At 35.1% G+C, this 26,960-nt stretch overlaps 1 protein-coding gene across 9 annotated transcripts in view; it reads left to right on the top strand.

Moving 5' to 3' along the window:
• LRRC7 (leucine rich repeat containing 7) overlaps nt 1-26,960 on the top strand; it is a 491,842-nt gene that overhangs the window by 280,112 nt on the left and 184,770 nt on the right. The window contains exon 8 of one of the 9 annotated variants that reach the window (XM_070268847.1): nt 14,401-16,528. The exons of 7 other annotated variants lie outside the window; for them this stretch is intronic. In XM_070268847.1, coding sequence (XP_070124948.1) covers nt 14,401-14,407 — 7 coding nt within the window. In that variant the 3' untranslated portion in view covers nt 14,408-16,528. Of the gene's footprint in view, nt 1-14,400; nt 16,529-26,960 lie in introns of those variants that run through there. One more of the 9 variants, XM_070268848.1, reaches the window with a different exon arrangement.

Raw genomic sequence — 26,960 nt, 5'->3', positions numbered from 1 at the left:
ATATAAAGACTAATTCAAAACCTTTAGAATTATTTCTGGTCAACTTAGAAAAGTTGTTCTTAGTTAGACTGCTGTGGCACATGAAATCCTCATCAACACTTAGCAAGCTTGCCAATTTCTATTAATATATAAATGATATTTTGCTACAACTGAACATTCTTATCATCATGACAGTGAGTGTCAGGCAGAACATTGCCCTGACTGGGGACTAATGCACTGGGTGGAATGGTTCATCATTTCTGTAAATAAGAGGTCAGAGCATACATAGTCAGTCAAGCCAGTACCAAAGGAAGATAGCGTGCCTGTTGAAGCAAGGGATCATTTTTCTCCTGGATATATTCTAGATCAGGTAAAGGCAGTAAACAGTATTATTCAAATAACCAAAAAGTACATAGGATGGATAAGGAATAATTTAGCATATGGGTGCTTTCATAAACACTGTGTCTTATTGTTATACTCTGATAGCTATTGCATTGAATTATTGCTGACATTTAATGTTGCCATGAATCTTTTAATACATTCAGAGCATGCCACCACAACTTAAAGTATGAGGAAACCTACAGAGAACACAAAAAATAAGAATTTCTGCCTAAAATAACCCATTCGAATTTATGAAAATTTAAAAAGTACTTCTGTATGTTTGACTTGATTTGGTAATCCAGTTCTTCCCTACCACACCTGTTTTCTGGGGGATTCTTCCTATTGGGCAAGTTCACTGAATGATCACTGGTGGTAGGGAAAGATCCGGCAAAGGTCCTTTCTCCTAATTCTACAATGGAGAGAGAATAGGGTCATTAGAATGATGATCCTGCCCCACATAGCTTCAAAGAAGCAAGATAACTTACTGTTCTTTTTTATAAGAAGACTATCATTTTTTAATCAAAACCCACACAGAAAACACAATTGAGTTGAGTTTCTGTGTCGACATCCAACAAAGAGCACCTTTACGCAGAAATGAGAAGGGTAAAATTTGCATTATATTTATCTTCCAATCAAGTGCTTAATAGAAAATGACACTAATGAGGCAATTAAGGACAAACCTTTTATTTTTTTTATTTCTTTTCTCTTTTTTTGTGTGAGGAAGATTGGCCCTGAGCTAACATCTGTGCCAATCTTCCTCTATTTTGTGTGTGGGATGCCGCCACAGCATAGCTTGATGAGTAGTGTGTAAGTCCACGGCTAGGATCCGAATCCACAAACGCTGGGCTGCCAAAGTGGAGCAGGCAGACTTAACCACTAGGCCACTGGGCCCCCAAACTTTTTATAAAGATCTAGAAAGGGTAAAGTTTAAGGAAATATTTTTTGCAACTATAAAATGCACTCTTAACCTTAGTTTACTGATCAGGAAATGAGTGTCACTATTCACAAACAAAAGTAAGCTCCTCTGCTCCCTGCAAAAAAGTTTTCCTGGGTCAACCCAAACGCAAATCCACTGTTTCATATAAAACCCATAATATTGCATGTTTCTGCTAAGAGTGGCTTAGTTTGCACCATCTGTGTATATGAGGATCGCATTAATAAATCTATTAGAATTGAGAGTTTTTATAATTTCCCGCAGCTAGATGAGGACAAATTTAAATACTTTTAAAGGTGTAGACAATAAATACATGCATTGTGATTTCTGCATTATTCAGATTCAATAGCTTTTAAACATATTATGTTAGTATCACTTACCTATATAGTACACTTACTCTATAGGTGTTATCAAAGCTTTCATTATTGTATCAGTTATGATTCCCAAATCCAGTATGCTATTGACAGACAGCTAATTTGAATAGTCTGCCTTCTCTTTTGGTTAGTAAAGGATCTTATTCTAAGAATTTTTACTCCCTTTTATTTTGCTCTGGTGGCAATTAGGGATAATGGATTCTGATACTAAGTCTCTTTCTTTTGACAAATGTAAATTAATCACTTTTAGGGAAGCTTTTCTTAGCTAAATTATAAAAATTTAAACATTGTCAACATTTCTCTAAATGTAACGCTTTTGTTAAGAGCTATCAAAGTTGAGAAAGGAATAGGAATCCAAAATGGCAGGAAAAGTTGCTTTAAATGGACAAATATGGTATGTTCATTTTGACCCATTTTTAAATCAAGAAAAAACTTTGCTAGAGAACCTATTCCAATTAATTAGATTGTAATAAGATGTGTTAATATTTGAAGAAACTGTATTAATTTTTCTTTATTAATAAATTAAATTGAACTAAACGATGTGAGGAGATATTTATATTGAATATATCTATTTCTACGACAGTCGACTTATGAGCTCAATTTTTTTCCAGTGATTCCCACAATTCACAAAATTTAATCACCATTCTTTTTCTCTTTCGTTTTTACTTGTTTATGCAGGCATCAATTCTCTGATAATGGTTTTTTTCCTGTTGTTTTTTAAACTTTAAAAGACTCATTAGGTGAAATACGTATTCTTTGCTGATTCTATTTTCCTAAATAGTCAATTGTCATTGTATTTTTTTGTTTGGATCTTTTTTTGTTCCGTGTTGCCTAGAGAATGTCTTTCTACCCAGAGAAATCCAAGCTCTTCCAGCTTGCCTATTTAAAATCTCATCTCTATTCTCCATTTAAAAATTGTTAAGAAGCAACACAGCTGGACAATTTACAGTTACTAGTTACACTAGTTTTCTGCCTGTGAATTCTTCAGCAACCATAGTAATAATAGCAGCCGTCATTTCACAGTGTTTTATACCTGCCAGGCACTGTACTAAAGTGCTTTATATTTACCAATATATTTAATCCAAATGGTATCCTATATCAGTACCATTATCAGTTTTCATTTTATAGATGAGGAAAATAAGACTTAAGAAGGTTGAGCAACTTGCCCTATATTGCAAAACTCTCTGAGGTAGATTAGAGCTTTTAAAGATGGATCTGTCTGACTCATAAACCCGAAATAACTGATAGTAACAGTTATATTATTTGCTAACCATTTAATTGTACCTATGTACACTTAGAAAATATGAGCCCTAATATACTGCTAAAATGAATAAAGGTATTTGCACGATGGTTGAAGACAAAATATATGTATGAATATCAATTTTTTTCCATTCTAGAAACGCTGATAAAAAAACTGAAATAAATATTCCATTTTCAATAGAAATAAAAACTAAGTAATATTTAGGGATAAATTTAACAACAAAAGCATAATGCTTATGAAGGAAAACAAATTTCTTATTCATGGGTGTAAAAGATCTGAATGAATAAAAAGATATATCATTTCCTATAGGGGAAGATTTCATATCATAAAAATGTTATTTCTCCCCAAATTACTGACTAATGAAGCTCAATATTTATTTAGCTCATCTTCCCTTATAATTCCAAAGGCTTTTAATTGGAGAAAATAATCTTAAAATTTATATGAGAAAAAAAAGAATTATGGATAACAGTCAAGAATTTATAACAGAAAGTGTTAATGATGGAAGACTTGGCCCGTCAAACATCAGAACATAATATTAGCTATTCTTACCAAGTAAATAATGTCATAAAAAAGAAAATAAGTCAATGGGACAAAACACAAAATTGGAAATAGATCTCAGTATTTATAAGAACTTAAACATGACAAGATAGGTATTTTAAGTCAGTGGAAAAGGGTGCATCATTTAATAAATATTGGTACAATTGGGGATCCATTTGAAACAAAATGGAATTAGACTGTCTGGCTTATACGATATAAAAAAACAACTATGGATTACAAATGATACATTATAAGGTTGTAGCTGATAACTTACGAGGTTTTCTGCAACATTGTTTGGAGTGACCAAAAAAAAAAAAGAACTAGGAAAAATAAAATAAAAATTTATTAACAGAGTGAAGGCTGAGTACATAATGGTGCAGTGATACCAAAAAGCCTTAAAATAATGATTTCTACAAGTTTTTACTGAGGGAGAGAAGAAAGAGTCAGAAAACTGTATATAATACAATTTTATTGTTATTAAAAAAAATACCATGACTCCTTATATTTGTGCTTGTTTGTATGTGATCGTATAAGCATCTAGAAAAATATAGTGGGCTTCATACTGCGTTATATACCAGGGTCACTTGAGGCTGGAGTCAGGGTGGGAAGTGAGTAAAACAGTGGTGGGGAGAGGAGGAGAAGACGCAAAAAGTAAACCAAATATTTTTTAAACTATACTGAAAAAAGCACATGTGGCATCATCACATTTATAAATTTATAAAAGTTATATTTATTTTTATGTATATATAAAGCATTTTCAAATAGAAAAGAAGTTGCAAATGACTACCAATTAATTACTTCAATTACTGTCACCGTTTATGAATCTTTGCATTAGAATCCACCATATCTTCAAAAGTGTTGACATTTTAAGTTCATACATAGTGTTCTTTAAATGAATTCTTAAATGAATTCAGTAAATGAGATTCTTAAGCAATATTCAATGGACACAGTGTAATATGACCTGTGTCAACATATTGCTTTGGAAAAATGAAAATATTAGTAAAAATCTAGCAGTGGTGACTCCTTGAGAACTGCAAATACTCTTTAATGGGCTTTGACTCCTAAAATGTAACAGATTCAATCTACGTTATGAGTCTTGCTGGACACGACAAGCAATTTAACTAGTCTAGCTCACAAAGAGCTGAGTAGCAATCAGTTAAGTATACCCAAGGAGGTAGAAAATCAGGTTCAAGGGAGTGAAGTGTTAAACTGGTTCCATAAAATTTAAAAAGCAGGCAGGATTTGGCTGTCAATGGAGGTGTCCAACTTGTACAGCCATGGCAGAAGAAGGTAACTTAGAACCTTAATTCTAGACCAGAGGCTCATTGCTTAATGTCTTGTATCATACAGTGTCTGTGTGCGGTGGAGCTGGAAATCACAGATGTTCTTGCAGTTCAAGCAAGGCAAGTGGCTATCAGGTCCTACCCACACTTGATGAAATCAGTTGCTAAACTCTAGCTTTCTGGCACTTTTTTAAAGTTATCTGACAGTAGGACAGTTTCATCAGGTCAAATTCCTTGTAGGTGAGCCTTCTCTATTGAGATGATCTTTCATTGTGAAGTTGCAGTAGTTGTATATTTATGTAGCAGGGCAGTCTCTAGCATGTCTGTACACAAAAAGCATTTTCTACCTTGGATAATCATTAATGAGTACAACATCTTCCACAATTAACTATAAAAGTATCCTCAATAAAGAAGCCTAATTTTCTCCCTTTTCACCTATAGCATAAAGGAAACTATCTAAGGCCCAAGACAATATTGAAATATATTCGCAGAATATTACACAGATCTGAACCTGACTCCCAAGTCTGGGTTGAACATGGAAGACTGGTACCAGGTTCTTATATATGACATATAGGTTATTTTGGTGGGCAGAAGTAATGGATGAGATCCCAAAAGAACTGGGCCTTGTTCAACAGAAGTGAAACTATTTTTCCAAGAAAGCAGAAATTAAAACAGTATTGAAGCATTATAGTAAAGAGTACAGTAGAAGAGTCCAAATTTCCAAGTTTCTGCCTGGAAATAATTAGTCCTGTCTAAAGCCTACCAATAATTAATAGTCATGTTATGTTTGCGTGACGATGTAATCAGAAAATTCTGAAACAGAACAGAGTCTACTGGCCCTGAATAGCAGAAGGTATTGGGAAGACTTTCAGCAAACATAGTCAACTGAAGATATTGTCTGTTAAGGAGCGTCGCCTAGAGAACTCTAATCCTTCTGAGTTGTGGTCTATATCCTTTCTTCTTAAAAAAAAATTATCTTACAGGTGATTTATCATCTACATATTTCAGAGCATCACAGGTCCCTTACAGTCAACAGTTCCAGTGCTGAACTCATCGTTTATATCACTATCTTGTACTTTTTCCAGTATCCCCAAGCTCATTTAGAAATAATAGAAAGAACATATTCTAGATCCTGTGAATCATCCTAGGTCTCTTTCTTACTCCCACATCCAATCAGTCACCAAGTTCGTCAAATCTGTTTAATTCACTTGTTCATTTCCTTCTATCTGGAACTCTCTGCCCGTAGATCCATCACTGGCTGGTTTCTTTTTTATCATCCAAATCTTAAATTAAATGTCACTTGCCCCAAAAGTCTTTGACCCTCCAATCTAAAGTAGCCACTCCCACCTCAGCACTTCCCAAAAACCCTGTTTTAATTTCTTCATAACACTAATGACTATCGCAAAGTCTCTTATTTATTACTTGTCTCTTCCCTTTCTAAAATTTCTCCATGAGAACAGGAATCTTGCCTAGCTTGTTCATCACTCTATCCTCATTGCCAAGTATACTGTCTAGTTCATGATAGTCACTTAATATGAATGTACTTTTTTAATTCATTCGTTTTAAAATTCTTTCAATAAATACTTATTAACCACTTGTGTGCCAGGCACTGTTATGCATAGGAGATATGATGGGGAAAAACAAACCCTATCTTTGTACTCATAAAGCTTATATTTAATAAGAAAGACAGCCACCAATCAAATAATCACATAAATAAATAAAATTACGGATATGAGTAGATACATTCAAATCTTGTTTCCTTTCACTTACTCTCCATCACCATTGCTTTATTTCAGGTTATCATTATCTCATGCCTCAGCTATTCAAATCATCAATTTCCCTGCCTCCACTCTTGCCACCCTCCACTCTGTTTTTCCAAAATTAAAGTCCAACTCTTATGTCATTTTCTACCTTAGTATCCTTAAAAATTTCAATGACCTTCAAGAAAAAGTATCTACACTCTTTGAGATAATGGCTCTTCATGACCTGCCCTCAACTCTCTCTCCCCTCCTCACCACTTCTTCTCCTCCTCACACTCCAGGCTGCAGTCACCCCGAATGACACTCTTATCTCTGGGCCTTTATGTGTGTTGTTCCTTCTGCCTGGTACATCTTTCCATATTCCTTGATTAACTAATTTACTTATTCTTTATAACTCAGCGGAGATAAGCTCTTCAAGGAACCATTTTCTGAACCCAGTCAGACTGGCTCAGCCTTCCCTTTTCTGTGCTTTCTTAGCAAAAAAAAAAAATTACCCCTTTAGGCTATAATTGTTTATTTAATTGCTTCTTTCCCTCACAGGCCTATGATTTCCTTTATAGCAGAATGTCTTTCATGTTTCTATCTCCATTGCCTAAGGCAGTAACAAATATGTGGAATAAAGGGAAGGATGGTAGGATGGATGAATGGATGGATGAGTTTGCTTGATATAATTAAAAATAAATGTCTAGGATGACATTCAACACAGCTTCAAACATATACTATTAAGATGTTTTTAAAAAGCACGTTGGCTAGAACAGAAGGCTAGCAAAGCCGGTTTGGATCTTCCAAACACTGTGGTAGGCAGCACTCGGTAATTTACTCACTAAATTTATCTATGTTTCTTGATCTTAAGAAAAGAACATCAACCATCCATAGCTCTGTGTTTGCAGTATTGGAAGATAAGACAACATGGCAATTACATCATTAGACTGAAAGACAGTTTGCAACATTTCTACCACTAATGAAACATTGCTTAAAACAAAGGATATTATCATCCTCTAGTCTTCAGTGAGGAACTTTGTAACCAAAGAAGAAAAGATGTGTTTGCAATCTTTTTGTCACTGGGTACATGGAATTATGGAGGCAATACCATATCGTATGTTGGGGAAACTTGAAAATGTAGACAAATAAAATATAGTGCAGGCTGAGACTTACTAATTAATATATGGCAGCTATTGCTGTCCAAGAGAAGTTGACTATTTTTTCTAGAAAAGAGGAACATGAGGCACAAAGATAAACTAGTCCTTGAGAGATCTCAACATCTGTTTGCAACCAGAAAGTTCTTGTTTCAGTCAGCCATTAGAGACAGAATGAGTATAGACCAAAAGTATAAAAATACGGTGATTCTAGTTATTCGACCTGAGAATATCCTAGCAGAAGGGAACTACTTCCACCCCACCCCGACAAACCTAGAGAAAATAACTTCCCTTGCCTGAAAAAGTTAACCTAATTACCAATGCAAGTCTTTACATACCAGCTATGGTCCTAGAAGAGATGTCAGTGGACCGTCTGCAAAATGTCCATCCAATATTTACCAAATATTCATTAAATACCTACTATATCAAACACTAGGCCACATGAAGCCTAATTATTAGAAGGAAGAATTAAGCGTAGCTGATGGAATGGAGCAATAGTGAACGTTTAGGAGTCAACGCTAACAGCCACCAGATTCCAACCACCAAGGAACTAAGACCCTTAAGAGCATCAGAATAAGTGAGCCAATAAAGAAAGTTCACTTTATATAGATGACAGAGATGCAGAGCTACCAAACAAATGGAATGTTTGGAAAGGAATAACTGTCTAAATGTACCTCATCTAACTTTTAATCATGAGTTGATTTGCATTTATCAAGATGGCACATTCTCCAATGGCAAAAGAATGAAACCCAAGATAAATTCAACAGGATGCTTTTTCTCTAGGTCTGTTATTATTTCTAATGCCCAAATGTTGCAATGGAAGGATCCAGGAGGGTCAGTCTTCTAATAGAAAAGGGAGATTTGTTGTATTTTTTTTAATCACTAGGTCTGAAAAGAAAAGCATAGATAGTGAACATGGGAAAAAGTGGCATCTTCTCCCTACTTCCTCTCCACTAAAGCTAAAGGTTCTTTATGGCAGATGTGGTCTTCAAGGGAGACAGGGTTGCTGTGCCAGAGCCAGGAAAGCTGTAGGGTCTGGAAGTGGAGCATAAGACTGGAGAGAATGGGAGAACCAGCAATGTGTGACACAGCAGCAGGCTTGATGGTAGTAAGTTATATCCTTTCATCTTCCCAAAGTAATTTCAAAGAACATTTAGAGAGGTTAGGATCTGATGGCATCCAGACTTTTCGGACACAGACCATCTGATTCCAAGGGTTACTTACCATTTTCTCTTCATAAAACTTCTTACTATAATCCTGCCTTAAGAACATATATTACCAAATATCCCATATAATAAATGTATCACAACATTCTTAAAAATCACAATAAAAAATCATAACAATAACTATTAGTTATAATGGTGTTATTCAAAGCAAAGTTTCTTTTCAATTAGCTCCAAAATTAATTTGTTAGCACTGAATATCAATTCTGCATTAGTGTTCCTTGGGTAATTATTGCTTACTGTCAAGGCTCCATTATGTCTCCATGTTTGAAATGATGAATGTGTACTTCTATTGATTACTACTTGTGATTTAATGGGTTAGTCTTAGAATAATAATGTTTTTAGCAATATTTTTATTGTTTTTCCAACATTTGTGAATCTACTGAACCTTGTAAAGTTTATATATATGTAAAATCACAGTAGGAGTAATCTATCACATTTCTTTCAGGCCGTTAGGGACACTTGTGTAAATAAACTAGTTTAATAAAGGCTCTATGATAGAGGACTTTAAAAATTATCATAAATTTCCATGCCAAAGGAATTTAGAAATGTGAAAAATATTTTTATTTCAGTTCTGATTATGATTTTATTACAAGTTCCTTGGGGTTATTTTGTCTCCTCTCTCTTTTAATATTCTTCCTACCTTGAATGTATAGTGAAGATTTTGCCAACATAGATATTTAGACCCTTTAGCAATTTTTACATTGTTATAGTTCCTTCTTCCAAGTTCCCAGTCCAAAGATGGAGTCGGGGACATTGACATATAAGTAAACAGTCACAATACAGTTCTTTAAGAACAGAAAAGTCAGTTGGGCCTGCCCAGTGGCATAGTGGTTAAGTTCACACACTCCACTTCAGTGGCCTAGGGTGTGAGGTTCAGATCCTGGGCACTGACTTACACACTGCTCATCAAGCCATGCTGTGGTGGCATCCCATATGCAAAACAGAGGAAGATTAACACAGATGTTAGATCAGGGACAATCTTCCTCCATAAAAAAATAAAAAAGGAATGGAAAAGTCAGCATATTCTGTCAGAGGATTTCAAGAAAGATTGAATAACATAGTGTGTGTATGTGTGTGTGTGTGTGTGTGTGTGTGTGTATAGAACACCTAGTACAGAGCCATACCAAAGGGTTAGAACATGGTTTTGACAGATTCTGTGAGCACTAAAGAACATTAAGTGATATGATCGGGTTTGCATCTTTAGTACTTATGAAGCAAACTTGAGGAAGATAGAAATGAGGAGTCTGGAGACAGAGAGGTAGATTTAGAGACCATTTCAATAGCCTAGAGATCATGTGAACCAGTTTAAGTCAATGACAGTAGAGTAGAGGAAAGACACAAGATATGCTTAGGAGATAGAGCCAGAACACTTTAGTAAATGATTGAATTTGAACTGAGAGAGATTGAAGGAAAAGAGAAGTCAGGATGACCCACTGGTTGCTAGTTTGGGAGAGAGTGAATTATTGAGTGATAAACGGATACATAGGGAGGTTTGGGAGAGATGGAAGGGATGAGACAGATACTGGTTAGAAATATTGAGTTTAGTTTTGGACTGATTGAGTTTTAGTGAAATACCCTAATAAAGAAATACATCTGATTTACAGATCTGAAGACCAGGAGAGAAATCTGGGATTAGAAGTTTGAGAATCATACCGCACAATTCATTATTAAGCCCAGGGCAATCAGTGAGAACTTCTAAATTTCTAGTTATAGAAGATGATTAGGTTAATTGAGGTGGGCCAACATGATGAAATATATTACGAAGTCATTAAAATTATGGTTTTTAATGATGAGAAAAGTGTCCAAAAATAATATCACATCAAATACAAACAGAATGCAAAATTGCTTGTGCAGTAAAATTTTGATTGTGTAAAAACTGGTCTTAAAAGACTTGAAAGAAAAGCATTAAAGAGTTGTAATGGTCATATTAGGCTTAAAAGTTTATGGTGATTCTTTTCCCCGTCTTTCTATTTATCTATATTTTATAAATTTTTTATGTCCATTACTTAAAAATCAATTTACGGTAAGGCATGACCTCCTGGAAAGATAATGAATAAGCTGAATCTAAAGGACTGGATAGAAATCAGCCAGGAGAAGAAGACAGTAGTAGCAGAGGCACAAAGATGAAGACTACATTGTGTACAGGGAACTATAAGCAGTTGAGGGGTGTTGAGGAATAGCATGATGGCAGAGAGTGGTCAGAAAGGAAGCTAGCTAGGAAGATGTGATAGCCCTGTGGGGCTTATGTTGGGATTCTATCCCATGTACTCTGAGCAACTGTTAAAGACATCTACACAGGGTAGTGTACTCGTGTGCTAGGGCTACCACAACAAGTATCACAGACTGGGTAGCTTAAACAACAGAAATTTGTTTTCTCATGATTCTGGAAGCTAGCAGTCCCACATCAAATTTTGGCAAAGTTGGTTTCTTCGGAGGTCTCTTTCCTTGACTTGTGGATAGCTGTCATCTCCCTGTGTCTTAACACAGTCTTCCCTCTGTGAATCTGTGTCCTAATCACCTGTTCTTATAAAGTAACCAGTTATATTGGATTAAGGTACATCCTAGTGGCCTCATTTTAACTTAATTATCTCTTTAAAGATCCTGTTTCCAAATATGGTCACATTCTGCGGTACTGGTGGGTTAAGGCTTCCACAAATGAGGGGCCAGACACCGTTCAGCCCATAATAGGGAAAGACGTGGTTAAATTTCCATTAGTAGCCATGTGGAAAATGGATTTAAGGGAGAAAGGATGGATTAACCAGCTGTTGTAATAATCCAGGCAAGACAACACATGTTCTATGAAGAACAGTGAATGCAAATCGATGGATGTAAAAAAAAAATCCAGAGAGGAGCTGGTTTAGAGGGGAAACAATGAATTTAATTTATGGAGATCCAGTTATCCATCTAGAATACAGTTAGATATAGGCATCCGTAGCTCAATGACAGATAATTGGGTTGGAAGTCTAGATGGGCATCATTGGTACATATGTTATTTGAAACTATGGGAGCAGATCCTTGTGTGTTGAGTGTTGAGAATGATGGGGTTAGAACACAAAACCAACATTTGCAGAACAGGCAGAGAATGAGCCTGTAAGAAGACCTTAAAGTATAAAGTGAAGCAGGAGAGTGCCTTGTCATAGAATGTAGGGAGTAGAGAGCTTTGATGAAGGGGATAATCAATAGTGAAAGACAGCAAAGAGATATCAAAGATAGAGACAGAGAAATGTTAGTTGCATTTGGAATTAGAAGGGTTTTTGAACATTGATACCATGCTGTAATACTTTAATCTTTCAAGGGGTGTTGAATTTTGGCTGATTCAATAGTAGGATGAGAATACTGACTGCTACATTACTATTCTGTTAGACAAATCCATTCTTGAATAATCTATAAGCCCTATGAGAAAGTCAAATGATAAGGCAGAGAGATTTAAGACAAAACACTAAGATTTAATTGTTTTGCGTTTGCCAGCTATCCAGTTGCATATTTCAAATTATCCAAGAAAAATACACAAAGTGCACAATTATATTCAACTTAGCTTGAACTTGAGCTACAAAGCATTGTCTACATCTAGTTTATAAAATATAGTAGGATATATAAAATATAATGTTCTTTGTAAGATTTTGCAGATGCTGTTATTTTCCTTATATCACTAAAATAAGAATACAAACTTAATAAACACACATTGGGAGAGTTAAGATAACGATGTGAAACAGCTATATCAATTTGTAAATAAACATCTTTGTTAAATGCCTATTTAGTATTATGTCCAAAAATAAATAAATGAAGCTAAAATTCTAGTTAGTAAAATCTGTGAGACAAAATATCCTCACAGGGAGTCTGTGTATATATTGTCTGTCAATGAAACATGCAAAGAATTCATTTTTGTTCAAATAGTCTATGTGCATTCCTAATCCACCTATTGGAAGCATTGAACTGGTCAACTTTTAGAGCGTTTGCTGAGTTCTTCTAACATAATTAGTGATTATCTGGATTCGAGGACTCAACTTCTTGCCTTCTACTGTAAAAATGCTTTAAGATTAATGTGCACTAATTTCAGTTATATGCGAAAATATTGTAATGTGAAATTATATTTTCCCTTTTAATTGAAAATATAAAAGTCTCTTTAGATGGAGCAAAGATAAATTTCTAATACAGCTAAAGTATTCCATCATCATTTATTATTTTGTATGATCATAATCACATTTATCTGAGGAACCATAATTTGCTTTGTTTGGCTATTTAAGCATATCCAATTTTTAAATCATTATATGCTAAGTAAAACTGTAGCATTTAATTAACTTGAATAAAATGTAGTACATCAAAAATTGCAAATACAATATGTATGTCATTAATTGGGATGTGACTGCTGGCTTTCTGGAAAAAATGGAGAGCAAAATTAGAGTAAGGGCATGATTAATTGATTCAGGATGGCTCCTGCTGAAAAGTTATGTTCAATAAGAATCTGTTATTATAATTTGTGAAGATTTGTCACTTTACAGTATATCAAACATAATGGATTCAGGTGTACAAGCTGTATAAATGATTGTCATAAAAATGCCAATTTTTTAAATAAAAAGGATGGTTCTTTAATTGATTTAATTCAAAATAGCCATACTATATTAATTTAAGCTACTACTGTGTTTCCAGAAATGGTAAATATTTTGTAAATGACTTTGATCCAATATGAGCATTCATCATTTTCCACTCAGGTCAAAGATTTTTTAAAATGTTTCAAGATACAAATTCCACATATGTTTATTGAAACATGAAGATGCTGAGCAAAGATCGCTTTGTAAATATTTAATGAGAAATAAATGAGAGGAATTATTACTTTTTACAACTCAAAACATTCTTCCAATCAAAATTCTTTTAATATAATAAAATGTGCTCTTCTCCAGTATGTCCACTTACATATATCTCTCTCACTGGTTTTTTTCGGTAATGTTTTCTCATATAAGAGCTTCTTCTAAACACCATACAGATTAAGCTGAATTATTCTACATATGATGGGAGCTGATATAGTTGAGAAAATTTTATATAACAGAAGACATTTATAAACCAAATTTTGTTATTTTCGGAGAGAAAAAGGGACACTGAAACTCAGAATAAAATACGAATGGATCCATTTGTATTCTGCCTTAAACAGCACGCATCAATAACTCTTGTTATTGTAGAGAGTTAATTTAAATGAGCAGAAATAACCTCAGAAATGAAAGTTTAAGCAAGTTCTTTTCATGAGAACGGTTAATCACTCAATGATCTATGGGTGAATGTTTTGCTTTCTCTTTTCAGGAAGTATGCATGTTTTTAGTCATCTGGTCCAATTCCGCTCAGTTGAATTTTCTGTTTCTTCTTATCTAATATTTTTCCTAACTCTCCAAAATCTTGTTTGAAACCTATATCTATGTCATTACATTAGAACAAACATTCCACCTCCCTGTGCTGTAGACCAATTGGTAATTATCTTAGTCACCTTCTGCCTTAGGAGTTCCATCTTTTGGGCATTGAAATTGATTTTTCTCATCTTAGCGTCTGAAGATCCAGAGTGTGCCCCTTGCCCAATCGCCTGAGACTATACAGTGACACCTACAACAGAGGATGTGGAGGCAGCAGCTTTTCGGGCACCAGAAATGGCAGCATCAGGAGCATCAGCACGAATAGACTTTGTAGAGGTAGTTCTCCCAAACTATATTATGAAACCAAACATTTTTGGTGTGCTACCTGCTGATAGGGGCTGCCTTCTAACTGCCTAGCCTTACACAAAATGTTTGGTCTTTGTTAAAGTTTAACAATGACATTTCTGACTAATATAGAGAAACCTGTTTTTTTTTTTTTTTCCAAATGTGTTCCAGTGCCTTAACTCAATGAGTATGAAATTTTATCAGTCTCAGAAAAACATTAATACCCTTATTTTTGTCAAATTCATTTTACTATTTGTTATATAAAGCTGCTGTCACATATAATTTTTGTATAAATATTTTTAAAGTAGATCAGAATAATCCATCACTTAAAAAGTCATCCTAATGCAGTAAATAAGAGTATTTCTCTAGTAAGTTGTATTCTTCAGAGTCAGAATACGGTTGCCCAGTTTTTCTGTCGTACTCCCTACTAATGTTCCATTGTGCATTTATTTTTCAAAGTGAAAGATTATTCCCAGATGGCCTAAGTCAAAATATGAAAGGCCAGTGATTGATTTTATGTAATTTAATGTGAAACGGTTATTTTGTAGCTATAAAACACATTTGTTAATTAACCACATTGGCTTTATCTGTACAGTTCAATGACATAGCATTTCAATTTGCAAGTAAAATGAGTCTCTATAATAATTTTTTTAATAAATAACAAGCAACATAGTGGGTGCATTTGCTTTTAACACTTTATGCATATGACTTGGAAGTAGGATATGTTTCATACTGAAATGTTGAAGAGTTTGAAATTCAGCCTACAGAGGTCTTCATCTTGGTGCAGTACAGAATATTCATCCTTCACCCCATCTGAACTCCTTTTAGGAACAAGGCAAGATACAAGCAATTGATGCTAGTTCTATTGGAACTATTGCTTGATTCAATATGACTTGAAGATTCTTTTCATAAACCAGATATGAGCAGGATACAGTAAGCTTAATAGTTTTTCCTTTTTTTTTTTTTGGCTTTGTTTCTATTTCATTTTGTTATTCAGGAACTTACAAACTACCAGTTTTTGCAAAACCTACACTGTGGAGTCAAAATGTACTATTCTGAATATTTCTACTGTCTTCTGATGCATTTTAATTATGTGAAATATATAAAATAGTGAAATCATGTCTTAAAATGCATAGCCCTTTGTAAATACACACACACACACACATATATATAAGTGGATGTTGGTTTTTTTAGTTAAAATTGTGTAAATGCTGATTTTTCCATGAGTACTTATGAAGATCTATATGTAAAAATGTATAAATCTACTTGTTTGTACAACATTGTTTTTATCTGTATATACCATATGCTAATTGATTGTCATTTTTCACATGTATCACATATATCTCTAGAAACTGTACATTGAAAGGTATATTGCTATTCTAAGAACATAGAAGTAAATCTCTGACTCTGCTTTAAAATAAACTGTGCTATTTTAGTGCAGTTTTATAATGTGTTCTCATCATGTCCTTCCAATACCATTTTAAAGATTTAAAACATTTGGCATGAACGTAGCTTTAAAGATTAAAGTATACTGCTGTTCTGCCTCTATCATATCCCAAGTGAGAAGCTGGACTTTCTGTTGCTCAAGTTGAAAGGTCTCGTAGAACTGCAATTAAAGTTCGCAGCAATGTGCAGTAGTTTTCTTGGCACGACCTTACTGCAGTAAGCCATGTGACATTTCAGGTCTTATGATAATGTATTATAATTGAAAGCTTGTATATGTAGGATAAAGCAAAATTTCTTATTTAAAAGAAATTAACTTGACCTCTTTCTAAAAGCTCTACTTTTTCACTCCCCTCCTCCCACATTTTATGTTTTACAAGTCATAAATAGTCTCTTGTTTAGTGTGTGTCTATCCATTAATAATTAGCTTTTGGGTGGTGAACATGATGTAGTCTACACAGAATTTGAAATATATTATGATGTACATCCAAAAAGTAAATAAATAAAAGAAATTAAAAAGTAACTTGTCAAAACTGGAGTGGTTTAAAACTGCATCAGCAAAAGTGATTACAAAAGCAAAAAATTACACTAAATACCATTGAATATAATACTCATTTTACTTTTGCTCACTATTAATGCTATATGCCGCTGTTAGCGTTCCAACAAGTGTAAATGATTTTAAGTTCATTCCCAATGTTTATGTCACTCTAATCTTTTATTCTAAGAGGAGTCACATATCAAGTGAACCAAAATATTAAATGTGTCCATTTTATAAAGTTAGGTATTTTTTAACCTCTAGATATATATTTTTAAAACAAGATAAGTGGTAATTGGATAAAATGTGTTTATATGCATTTGTATTATTGAAATAATAATTTCCTATTGAGCTGTCTTTTAGAAATATGTTCTATTGATTATACATTCACGGGTAGTGGGATATGCCAATTAAACTAGAATTTGACTAAAAATACTTAATAATAAACAAAACTAAAACAACAAATCCCCTTAAGAAGAAGACAGCACAATATAGGCTTACCCATTCTCCAGGATACCAAGTGCAACAGAGCCCTTTCTTCCCTCATAAGGTAAGTGTCACTCCCAGGAGCCTGGACCAGCATGTGAGCAGCATACTGAGTTGCCTTTCAATATCTTATTGACATCTCATGGAGAGAAGTCGGTTTTTATGGCTCGTAGGAGTGCCTCAGAAAATAAGATACATCTTCCCTGAGTTTCTGAGAAGTTACGGTTTCCTGCAAGTTTATTAAGAATTTCATATACTCTCCCAACCCTATATTTTTGTTCATATCAAATTTTACCAACTAAGCTTTCTGCCATTTTGTATTTTTCTTCTGATTCAAGTCATCTTTTCCTGGAGCAAAACTGGCAGATCTAAATTTTGTTACAAAAAAATATGATTATTCTATCAATTTTTAGTCAAAATAAAATTTTAGGTCATGTTAGGTGTTGTAAGTTTCATTTTATATTGCTTGCTTCTGTCACTAGCAATCAATTTAAATTGGATAAAGACTAATGGTTAATATTTATTTATTGGCATAAAAAACAAGCAATATTAGTAAGGCGAAGGTAGAGCATCTGGATGTCATTTCAGTAAAACATAAGAGGTTCTGAACTGAAAGGAGTTAGAACAGCCTGAGCATGTGAAAACTACACAGTTGCTCAGAATCTCATGGAAGTAAAAACCTTCTATCACATCAAGAATCGCCCCTACTTCCGCACACACACAACTTGCTTTGATTTCACCTGTCTGATACATATGGGTATAACATTTGAAATCCAAACTCTTAGTCACCTCTTCTGCTTGGGCAAATTTTGGAGAGAATACAAACATTTAATTCAGTCCAGTTCAGTAAACATTTGTTGAGGGCCTACTGTGTGTCAAGCATTGTGATTCACGTTAGAGATTCCAAGGACCACAGAGCCCCTGCTGTGAGGGAGCCTACAGTCTGGTAAGGAACATAGACAAGTAAAACACTCCATACAATACAGCATGTTACATGGGATTATAGAAATGTGATGAATGAACAGGAATAATACAGAGAAGTACCAACTCTATTGGCAAAGCCCAGGAAGGAATTACAAAGGAGGTAAAGCCCGACGAGTCTTTTGAACAATAAATTGGAATTTAACAAGTGGGCAGAAAGAGGAGAGTTGCTTTAAAAGGAAACATGTCACAAGGGATTAAATGTGCAAAATAGTAAGCCTGAGGAAGGAGGAACCCTGAGGTGGACAGATGAGATACCACAAAGGGCTCATGTGCCCTGGTTGAACTTCATTTTGTGGGCACTGATGAGGTTTTAATGGAATGGTTTTAAGCAGAGAAATTGTAAGTTATATTTCTGAGTGATGGGATAAGATTTATTAAGTTAGGACTCACAGGCACCCTCCCCTCTAAAGAAGCAAAGAACAAAAGCCACTCAGTAGATTCTTTATTTTTTTAACAGCTTTATTGAGGTGTCTATTACATAACAAAAAATCCACCCATTTTAAGTGTATAATTCGGTAATTTTCAGCAAATTTATGGAGTTGTGCGATCATCACCACAAGGCAGTTTTGAACATTTCCATCACCCCCATCGAAAATCCCTCCTGCTCAGGCGCAGTCAATCAGTCAATCCTCTTTCTGATCTCAATTCCCACGCCAGCCCCAGGGAACCACTCATCTGTCTCCATAAATATGCCTTTTTTGAGCATTTCATGTAAATGGAATCATACAACATGTAGTCTTTTGTGTCTGGCTTCTTTCACTTAGCATAATGTTTTTGAGGTTTCTGTCAGCTTGTTAGGAGACAAACAGAACAGAACTATTTCACTCCCAAAGACACGGTGAATACTCTGGGGACAAGACATATGAGAAGGCTGTCATGTGAGCCTGGCCAAGGTGTGGAGGATTAAAGGGATTGAGGGACTGAGATAGTGAGGACAGGATGGCACGGAAAGCAGATTCAGTTAGAAGAATTGGAAATGCATAGTTACATGAAAGTAGAAGAAAGCATGTCAAGACATTTTAATACAATTTGCTGAAAACTCAATCTCAAACTTCCATTCCCTCCCTACCTTAGAGATTTGTAATGGGATTTTGTAAATACTGAACTTCCTGTTTGTGGGCACTACTCTAGAGGCATCACAAACATTGTTAGCTTCTTGGGTTAAAATCACTTCTCCAAATAATGCGTTAGAAAAAGCCAGTAAATCATCACAGACCGATATCTGCAGTTAAAATATAAAAGGGCAAAAGTGAATTGAGAATCAGCCGTATTTTCCTTAGAAAGCCACTTGGGACAAGGTGGTAGTCACACTGAGATTTGAATTGCAATTTTTTAGAAAATGCAGCATTGATTTAGGAGTTCTTGTTCAGATGGAAAAACACTTAGTTGACATTATGAGGCCACCCAAATCTCAAAAAATTAAAGTTCTGTCTGCAAAGGAAGACAAGCTACTGACAGATTCTCTGGGTCTACTTTGAAGCTCCACCCCCCTAGCTGAGAAGGGCTGCCCTACTGATCTGGCTGCTACTGTAGGATTGAATATAAAGCAAGTTTTAGAGTTGCTTGTGTGGACCACTAGTTACCAGAAAAATCATAGGATTACAGTGCAGCTGATGGAATAAAAAGACTGAGCACTGGCCAGAATATATCCACCATTGGGTATATCAGAAAGGACAGTTTCAGAAACAACGAAGCAACTAAGTAGTAGAGCCTAACCAAAAAATCACCACGTTTAATGTCAATGACTGGCTTCAGACCAAGAAGCAGGTAACCCAAGGTTGGAACCTAAGAAAGTAACCAACGTAGGTTTCTGAGGGGACAACCAAGAGAAATCCCTCCCTGGAAACTCCTTCTTTGTGGCCCCGGAAGCAGGAAGTGGTCCTCCAAGGCCCCACCCCTCGAGAACCCTGTGGTCTGCTGTGGCCAGGGAACAATGAGAAATTTCATGGCCCTGGTTAGAGACCCTCTGGAGCCATCACAAGGTAAAGAATGGTTAAGAATGGAACTCAGTCCCTAAACTACAGAGCTTGGACCCCCTGGCTTGGCCCAGGGTGGGTAGGAAAAATCCGGAACCCTGAATGTTGGTGTGCTCTATTTGCTTCTGTTAGAGTAATAAGGAGCATCCACCAGCTTCAAAACTGGGACTCTGGTCTTAAAAAGAGAAAAGATTAACTAATAGCAATGTACTTCAGTCTGAAGAAATTGCTATTCCTCTGTGAAATGTTCAGAGACATTGGACAAGCATTTGCATACTCTGAGGTTGGGGAGAGAAAGACAAACGTTAAAATGGAATGAAATAAGATGGAGAATTTTGTGTTTTTCCTCCCACTTTGTCCACTTAGCTTCTCCCTCTGCTTCTGTTTTCTGAGAGGAGAAAAGACAACAGTCCCTGGAAGCTTCCTTCAAAGAAAAGTTGTCTAAGGAGGAGAATTGTACTCCCCTGTGGGTTTCATGTGGAAGCTGGAGGTGAGGGGACATGACAGGTCAGGAGCACACACTGGGAGTTTACCCAGCACTGAGGAAAGCGATGATGGCAGGTGGAAGATGGGTGAAGATGATGGCAGGAATCAGAAAGAGATTGGTGTGTTATACAGTAAGACAGAAAATGATAAGAAGAGTGCTGTGAACCAAGTTGTTAGAGCCTCTTAAACGTTGAAAATAATTTGAGGAAAGAAATTGCCATTTGGAGGCTACGTTTCTTTAAGTATCCTTTACAGCAGTTTTGTAAGAGTGACTAGTGAGGGCAGGGGGATTAGATGCCATAATCTGGCCAAGAGAGGGTGAACACCATGATAATAGGGGGAAGAAAAGTGAATAGAATTGGGAGCATTTTTGGAAGTGAAATTCAAAGGACTTTCATCAGAATGTAGTTTATTCTTGGCATATATAAGGAAAAAGGTGGACAAAATCAAACTGCTTCAGGATTGCTCCTTAAATCAAGGCTTTACTCTGTGGCTTTATGATTTTATTTGGAAAGGATTTCCCCGACAACAGACACAGCCATGTTCAAATGCAGCTAATAACAAATTGCAAAGCCAAAGATAAAACATTTACATTAAGACCTGTTTTTGATTGACTGTAGTTCTGCTTCCATTTATTAATTTGACTAAGGCCCGGTGCAAACATCACTGCCTCTATGAAGATGTCACTGTTTGCCCAACCTAGTCACTTTACCACATATGCATATAGGACTTCGGATATAATATTGCTAAAAAGTTAGCATGCTGTGTTATAATTAGTTACTTCAAAGTCTGCTTCTTTGAGCTCTTTGAAGAGAGGACTACTGTGTCTTATTTATCTTTGTACATCCAGTGGCTAATAAAGTGCTTTACCCAAAGTTAGTTTGTTGAATGAATAGAGGATATCTGGCAGTCAGAGGATGTATGATTTTCTGTGGAGTGTGTAAGTACTATTATATGTAATAAAAACAATACACTTAAAATGTCTAAAGATATTCCCTATATCTATTCAGAAATTGTGAAACTGTCCCAAGAGTCATTCTGATCAAAACCCCCAATGAAACCAATACTTTTGTGTGCTACAGTCTCTCTTGACCAGGCTATTAGAACATTATTGAATTTGCAACTGTTGGGATTATTCAGCTTTGTATGTATATAGGTGTCACTTCCATTTGAATTAGTAAAATGCAATTTTAGTCCATCATTCTAAAACTTAGCAAATATCTTTTAAATAAAGTAATGATTCTGGCCTTTCTCACCTAATTTCACCTACTTGACTGCTTGTCTTAATATCCATCCTTTAATCTTGCAGTGTATAAGGCCTTTACTTCTATCCTTCTGTCCTCTGCATTACACCTAGATTTTATTTATTTATGTACTTACCTTTGGTATTTTTCTAAATTGTAAGTTTCTTGAGGACGGTGTGATGTTTTATTCATCCTCCAAAGTACCTAGCATAGTGGCTCTCAAATGGGATGCTTAGCTCATGAAGAAGAAAGAAAAGAAAGGAAGAAAAGTACCCTCACACACACACCCCCCAAAAAAATACTTAAAGAAAATAAGATTACTTCTGGTTGGGAGAAAGGAGGACCAATTTGAGAACATTTGATCAAGACTTTAAAGGGGAAATTATATTTCTCCTATTGGAAAGAAAGCAGTGGCATACCAGGCAGAAGAAATGGTGGATGTAGGAACGTCTAGGGCATATTTATGGAATAAGGAATGCTTTGATTCCCCAAATAAGAGAAAATACACTTTGGAGCAACATCCCGTAAATAAAGCACTTGATGTATTCAAACATGGTACAGTACACATTTTTGAATCTCTTCTGATCAGTTGGCACTTTGATAGCCCTGAATATGCGTGAAGGCATATGTGTTCCAATTCAAACTTTGTCTTCCCTTCTGATAAAACAATAATCTTGACAAAACTGATTTAGCCTATAAGTGATCGCCTATTCCTTGACAATGAAGGGGAACTAATGTTTATTTAATGGACATGCCAGGCTCTCCACCTACAAACATTTCATTAAACCTTGTAACAACTGGGTAAGATATGTGCTCTCACGTTTTTACCTATGAGAAAACTGAGATCACTCTGATAGAAAGTGACAGAACCGGATTCAAACCCACTTCTCTCTCCAGTACTCCCTAACGTACCAACTTCACTGTTACCTACAGATTATAGTCCGGCTTAGATTATATTTTTAGTAACTTTAAATTATTTATGCTGATGCTGCTCATTTGATTGATTTACCTCCAAGGCACTTGATTAGGAATCAATACTTCTTGTAGATTATAGAGGTTTGTCACACATGACAAGAATTCTCTTGAGGTGCTTTTCATTTTTAAAGCACATCTGGGTACATTTGGGGTTCTGGAATCAGAGACTAACCATGTGGTCCTCATAATGTTAAATTTAGGAGATGATCAATGATTTTCATAAGGTTGTAAGAGTGTCAGTTTATAATAATGTAAGACATTCGTTGTGCCTTTAATTTATGGATCAATGTCTTTAACTATGAATTTTATCTTTTCAACCTTGTAAAATTAAGGTGGTTTTTTATTTTGCATTTCCTAAGATATGAGATTGTAAAGGTAACAATACCTCATAGAGCTAACATGCATTAAATTTTTCAAAGCCTGTCAAAGAATACATTCAACAGTATGCTTTTTTGATCTGCTCATTAACCTGGTAAGGAGGCATAAAATATATTTTTATGCATAAAAATATATTTTTAGGAAGGCATAAATATATTTTCCATTCAGCTAATAAGAACTTTAATGTTATGTTCTACCATAAAAATAATATTCTTAGTACCACAGGCAGTGGACTAATTTTTGTGTCAACTTACGCTCTTTATTGATGTATATTAATTCTATGTTCTAGTTCTCCTTGAGAACAAATGTTTAGAATTGTAATTTTTTGTTATAAGTTGGTGCTTTGCAGAAGAATTTCACACAAACTGGTAAAACTTTGAAATATAAATTGTTTTATACTGTAATTGTTAAACAGTTCAGGATGTTCCTATACAATAATTACTGAACAATATTCTTTCAGTATTCCTTGGTATAAGTAAATATAGAAACTATGTGGCTTCTAATATCAAGGCATTTTTTGTTCTAAGAGATTTTAAAATTTACTTTGTAATACAAAATTTCTCATACTTGAAAATCAAGCATTTATTTTCTGTGATACAGATAATTGGTATGCATTTTGCTCTTTAGGAAAAAAACATAAAGAAACTGGAGGAAACTTAGGAAAAAGCAAAAGAGCATCATTCTCATCAGCCTGCTCTGTATCAACAAGCTTATGTGGGCATCTATAATTGTAAAGGAAGACTTGGAAATAAAGAGTGTTAAAGAGGAGCAGGAAAAATAGATACTTTGGGATGGGAGACCTATGAACTGCCATCCTAGTTTTGTTATTTAGTAATTCTAACAGAAGAGAAAAATAGTATATTCAGTTAACACCATGCTTAGGGGACAGGATACGAAATAAAAGTACTTAACATTAGTGGCAGAAAACACAATAAGAGAATGAAAATTAGAATCAAGGAAAACTTGCCCAAAGTTTGTTGAAAACTTACAACGTGTTGAGAACTGTACAATGTGTTGAGAATTTCAAGATATATTTGGTCCTCTCAGTGGGTTCTTGGTTCCATGGAAGAGATATTCTAGGCCAAGGAAGTCATGTACAAAAGTAGAGAGATGAATAGGAAACTGCTGAATTATATAAAGTACCCGGAGATTCAGTTGGGTGGGATGTATTGGCTTGTGCATGTCAAGAGATGAGGTTTGAAAAGTAGAACGGAGTGTATTCAAGTAGGATTTAGTATGCCAGTATATTGGTTACATCACTAAAGAGAAAAAAGCCTAATTCAGTCATTGCAAGGAATACTGCCCATTTAGTTTTATCTAATATAGGCAGAAGAATCTTAACTCTTATAGGTAATATAATTGCTAATATTTATTGAGTTCTAAGTCATTTATGTATATAAACTTATATAGCCATCACATTAAATTCTTTGAAGTAGTATTATTATTTCCAATTGCTAAATAAGGAAACTGAAAGATAAAGAAATAACTTGCCCAGTGTCAGAAAGCTGCCAAGGTGAGGAGGGAGCATTTGAACCCTGGCGCCTGACTCAGAAGCCTTGTTCTTAATTACCATGGCACAGCTGGTAGAGTCCACCCTAACTGGGCTGAAGTTTTCAGGATATGTGATGACCTTTTTTTGGAGGTTTGAATACAGTTTGATTTCAGGAAGGTTTTCCTAATATTTGTTAGTAAAACTCCTAAATCTCCTTTTTTTAAAAAAAATAGCTTTATTGAACTACAATTGACATCTAATAAACCACACATCCTTAAACTGTACAATTTGATGTTTTAAAATATATGTACACCAGCGAAAGCATCACCACGAACAAGATAATGAATATATCCATCACCCTCAAAAGTTTCCTCGTGGCACTGTTCACCCACTCCCTCCTCAGACAAATACTGCTCCGCTTTCTGTCACTGCAGATTAGTTTGATTTTTCCAGGATTTTATATAAATGTAATCTATAGTATATTCTCTTTTTTGTTTTGCTTCTTTCACTGACAATAATTATTTTATTTGTCCATGTTGTAATGTTTCTCAATTTTTATTGCTGAATAGTATTCCATTGTATAAATATGCCACAATATCTTTTCTCCTCTTGATGGACATTTAAGATGTTTTCTTCCAGTTTTGGGCTATTACAAGTGGGGTGCTGTGAACATTCACTTACAAGTCTCTGTGTGAATGTTTAGGGAAAGAAGTCATGCACAAGGAATATGTAATACGTGTTTTCATTTATATAGAATACAACAGGAGGCAAAACTAGTCTATACTATCAGAAATTATAATAATGGTTATCTTTTGGGAGGTAAGATAGTGACTAGAAGTGTCCATGAGGGAGGTGCTTTGGGATTCTGGAAATATTTAGTTTCTTCTTCTTGATATTGATTACGTGGATAATCAGTTCTGTATATAAAAATTCAGTGAACATTATACTTCTGATATGTATTCTTTTGTAGGTACCTTAGACTTTACTTAAAGTTAAAATGAAAATGAGGCTACTGAAATGGTTTGGTTCAGTCTAAGTGATTTTCTGTGTGTTGTCTGGCATGTCTGCTTTTTATTTCATAGCCCTTATCACTATTCCAGTTAAATACTCCTATAGGACCATCCTTGTACATCTTATATCATTACTTTTATACCTTTTACTGTAATTGTTTGTTTTACTGTATGTCTTTCTTCTTACACTATAAACTTTCTGGGAAAAAAATATAATGTCTAACTTTGTCACCTTCGTGTCCGTCATCTGGCTTGGTGCTTGGTCCATAGATACTCAGTGACTGCTTGGATGAATGGTAGGAGACCTGCCTTGATGGTGGCTTATGCATCTGCTCAAAGTTTAGCCTCTGCATGCTCATTATTTGGTTTCAACAAAAGGCTTTGCTTCCCCTGTTGTCTACAAATTATTGATTAGATTGCGTGATATTGTAAGTTTTTCTTCCTAACCTCGATGCTTTGTTTTAGCATATGTTTTTCAAAATAATGACTTCTGTTGTTGAGTGTATGCTGTGTGCTCTGAGCAATGTACATCTACTAACTTATTTAAGATGCACAACCCAGTAATGTAGGTACCACCATTTTGCAAACAGGGAAACTGAGGTACAGAGAAGTTGGATCTTGACCAAGATCACAAGGCTTGTAAGTGACAGAGATCAAATTTGATCCCAGACAGTCTAACTCCAGAACTCATGCTTTTATCCAGTATAGTCTTTGATGTTTCTATATCCTACACTGTGTCATTACATTTCCTCACTGCTTCAGATCTTTGATAAATGTTATTTTTTAGAGTGACTTTCTCTGATCACTTTATATAGCTAGAAGCCCTCCCAATACTCTCAGTCATTCTCACCCTGCTTTATTTTCTCCATAGCACCTACTACTACACGACATATTATATATTTATGTTTATTTCCTTCTAATACATCTCTCCCACTAAAATGAAGGCAGAGACTTTATCTGTTTCACGTTATGCTTTATTCTTTTATCTTAGAATAAGGTCTGGTAAGTAATAGATGCTTAGTAAATGTTTGTTGAATGAATGAATAAATGCTTCATGGAATCAACTTATGCTATAGGACTGTGGTGCTACAGGGATGGCAAAGGTTTTTAAAAGTCTCTTTTAGCAGAGTCACTTCCTGCCTAGGAGAGAGATCAAAAAAGATCTCTATTAGACAGAAACATGGACATCATTACACGTTCCATGTAGCACAATTGATCTTGCCCTAGAAAGCTTAACTCAGTAATTTCTGAACATTCCAGTATCATGTGAATTTTTATTCTGGAAGCAGCTTCATTCTTGCAAAGGGGAGCCAAAAGAGACCTTTTATATGATGTTATGTGACTCCCATTTTTAAAAGATTTCTGTAGCTTCTATGTGGCGAGTGGATTATAAAGGGTA

Source organism: Equus caballus, chromosome 5, assembly GCF_041296265.1.
Source record: "Equus caballus isolate H_3958 breed thoroughbred chromosome 5, TB-T2T, whole genome shotgun sequence".
Taxonomy (NCBI): Eukaryota; Metazoa; Chordata; class Mammalia; order Perissodactyla; family Equidae; genus Equus; species Equus caballus.
Note: the sequence above shows the minus strand (reverse complement) of the source record. Positions and strands in the feature narration are given on the sequence as shown.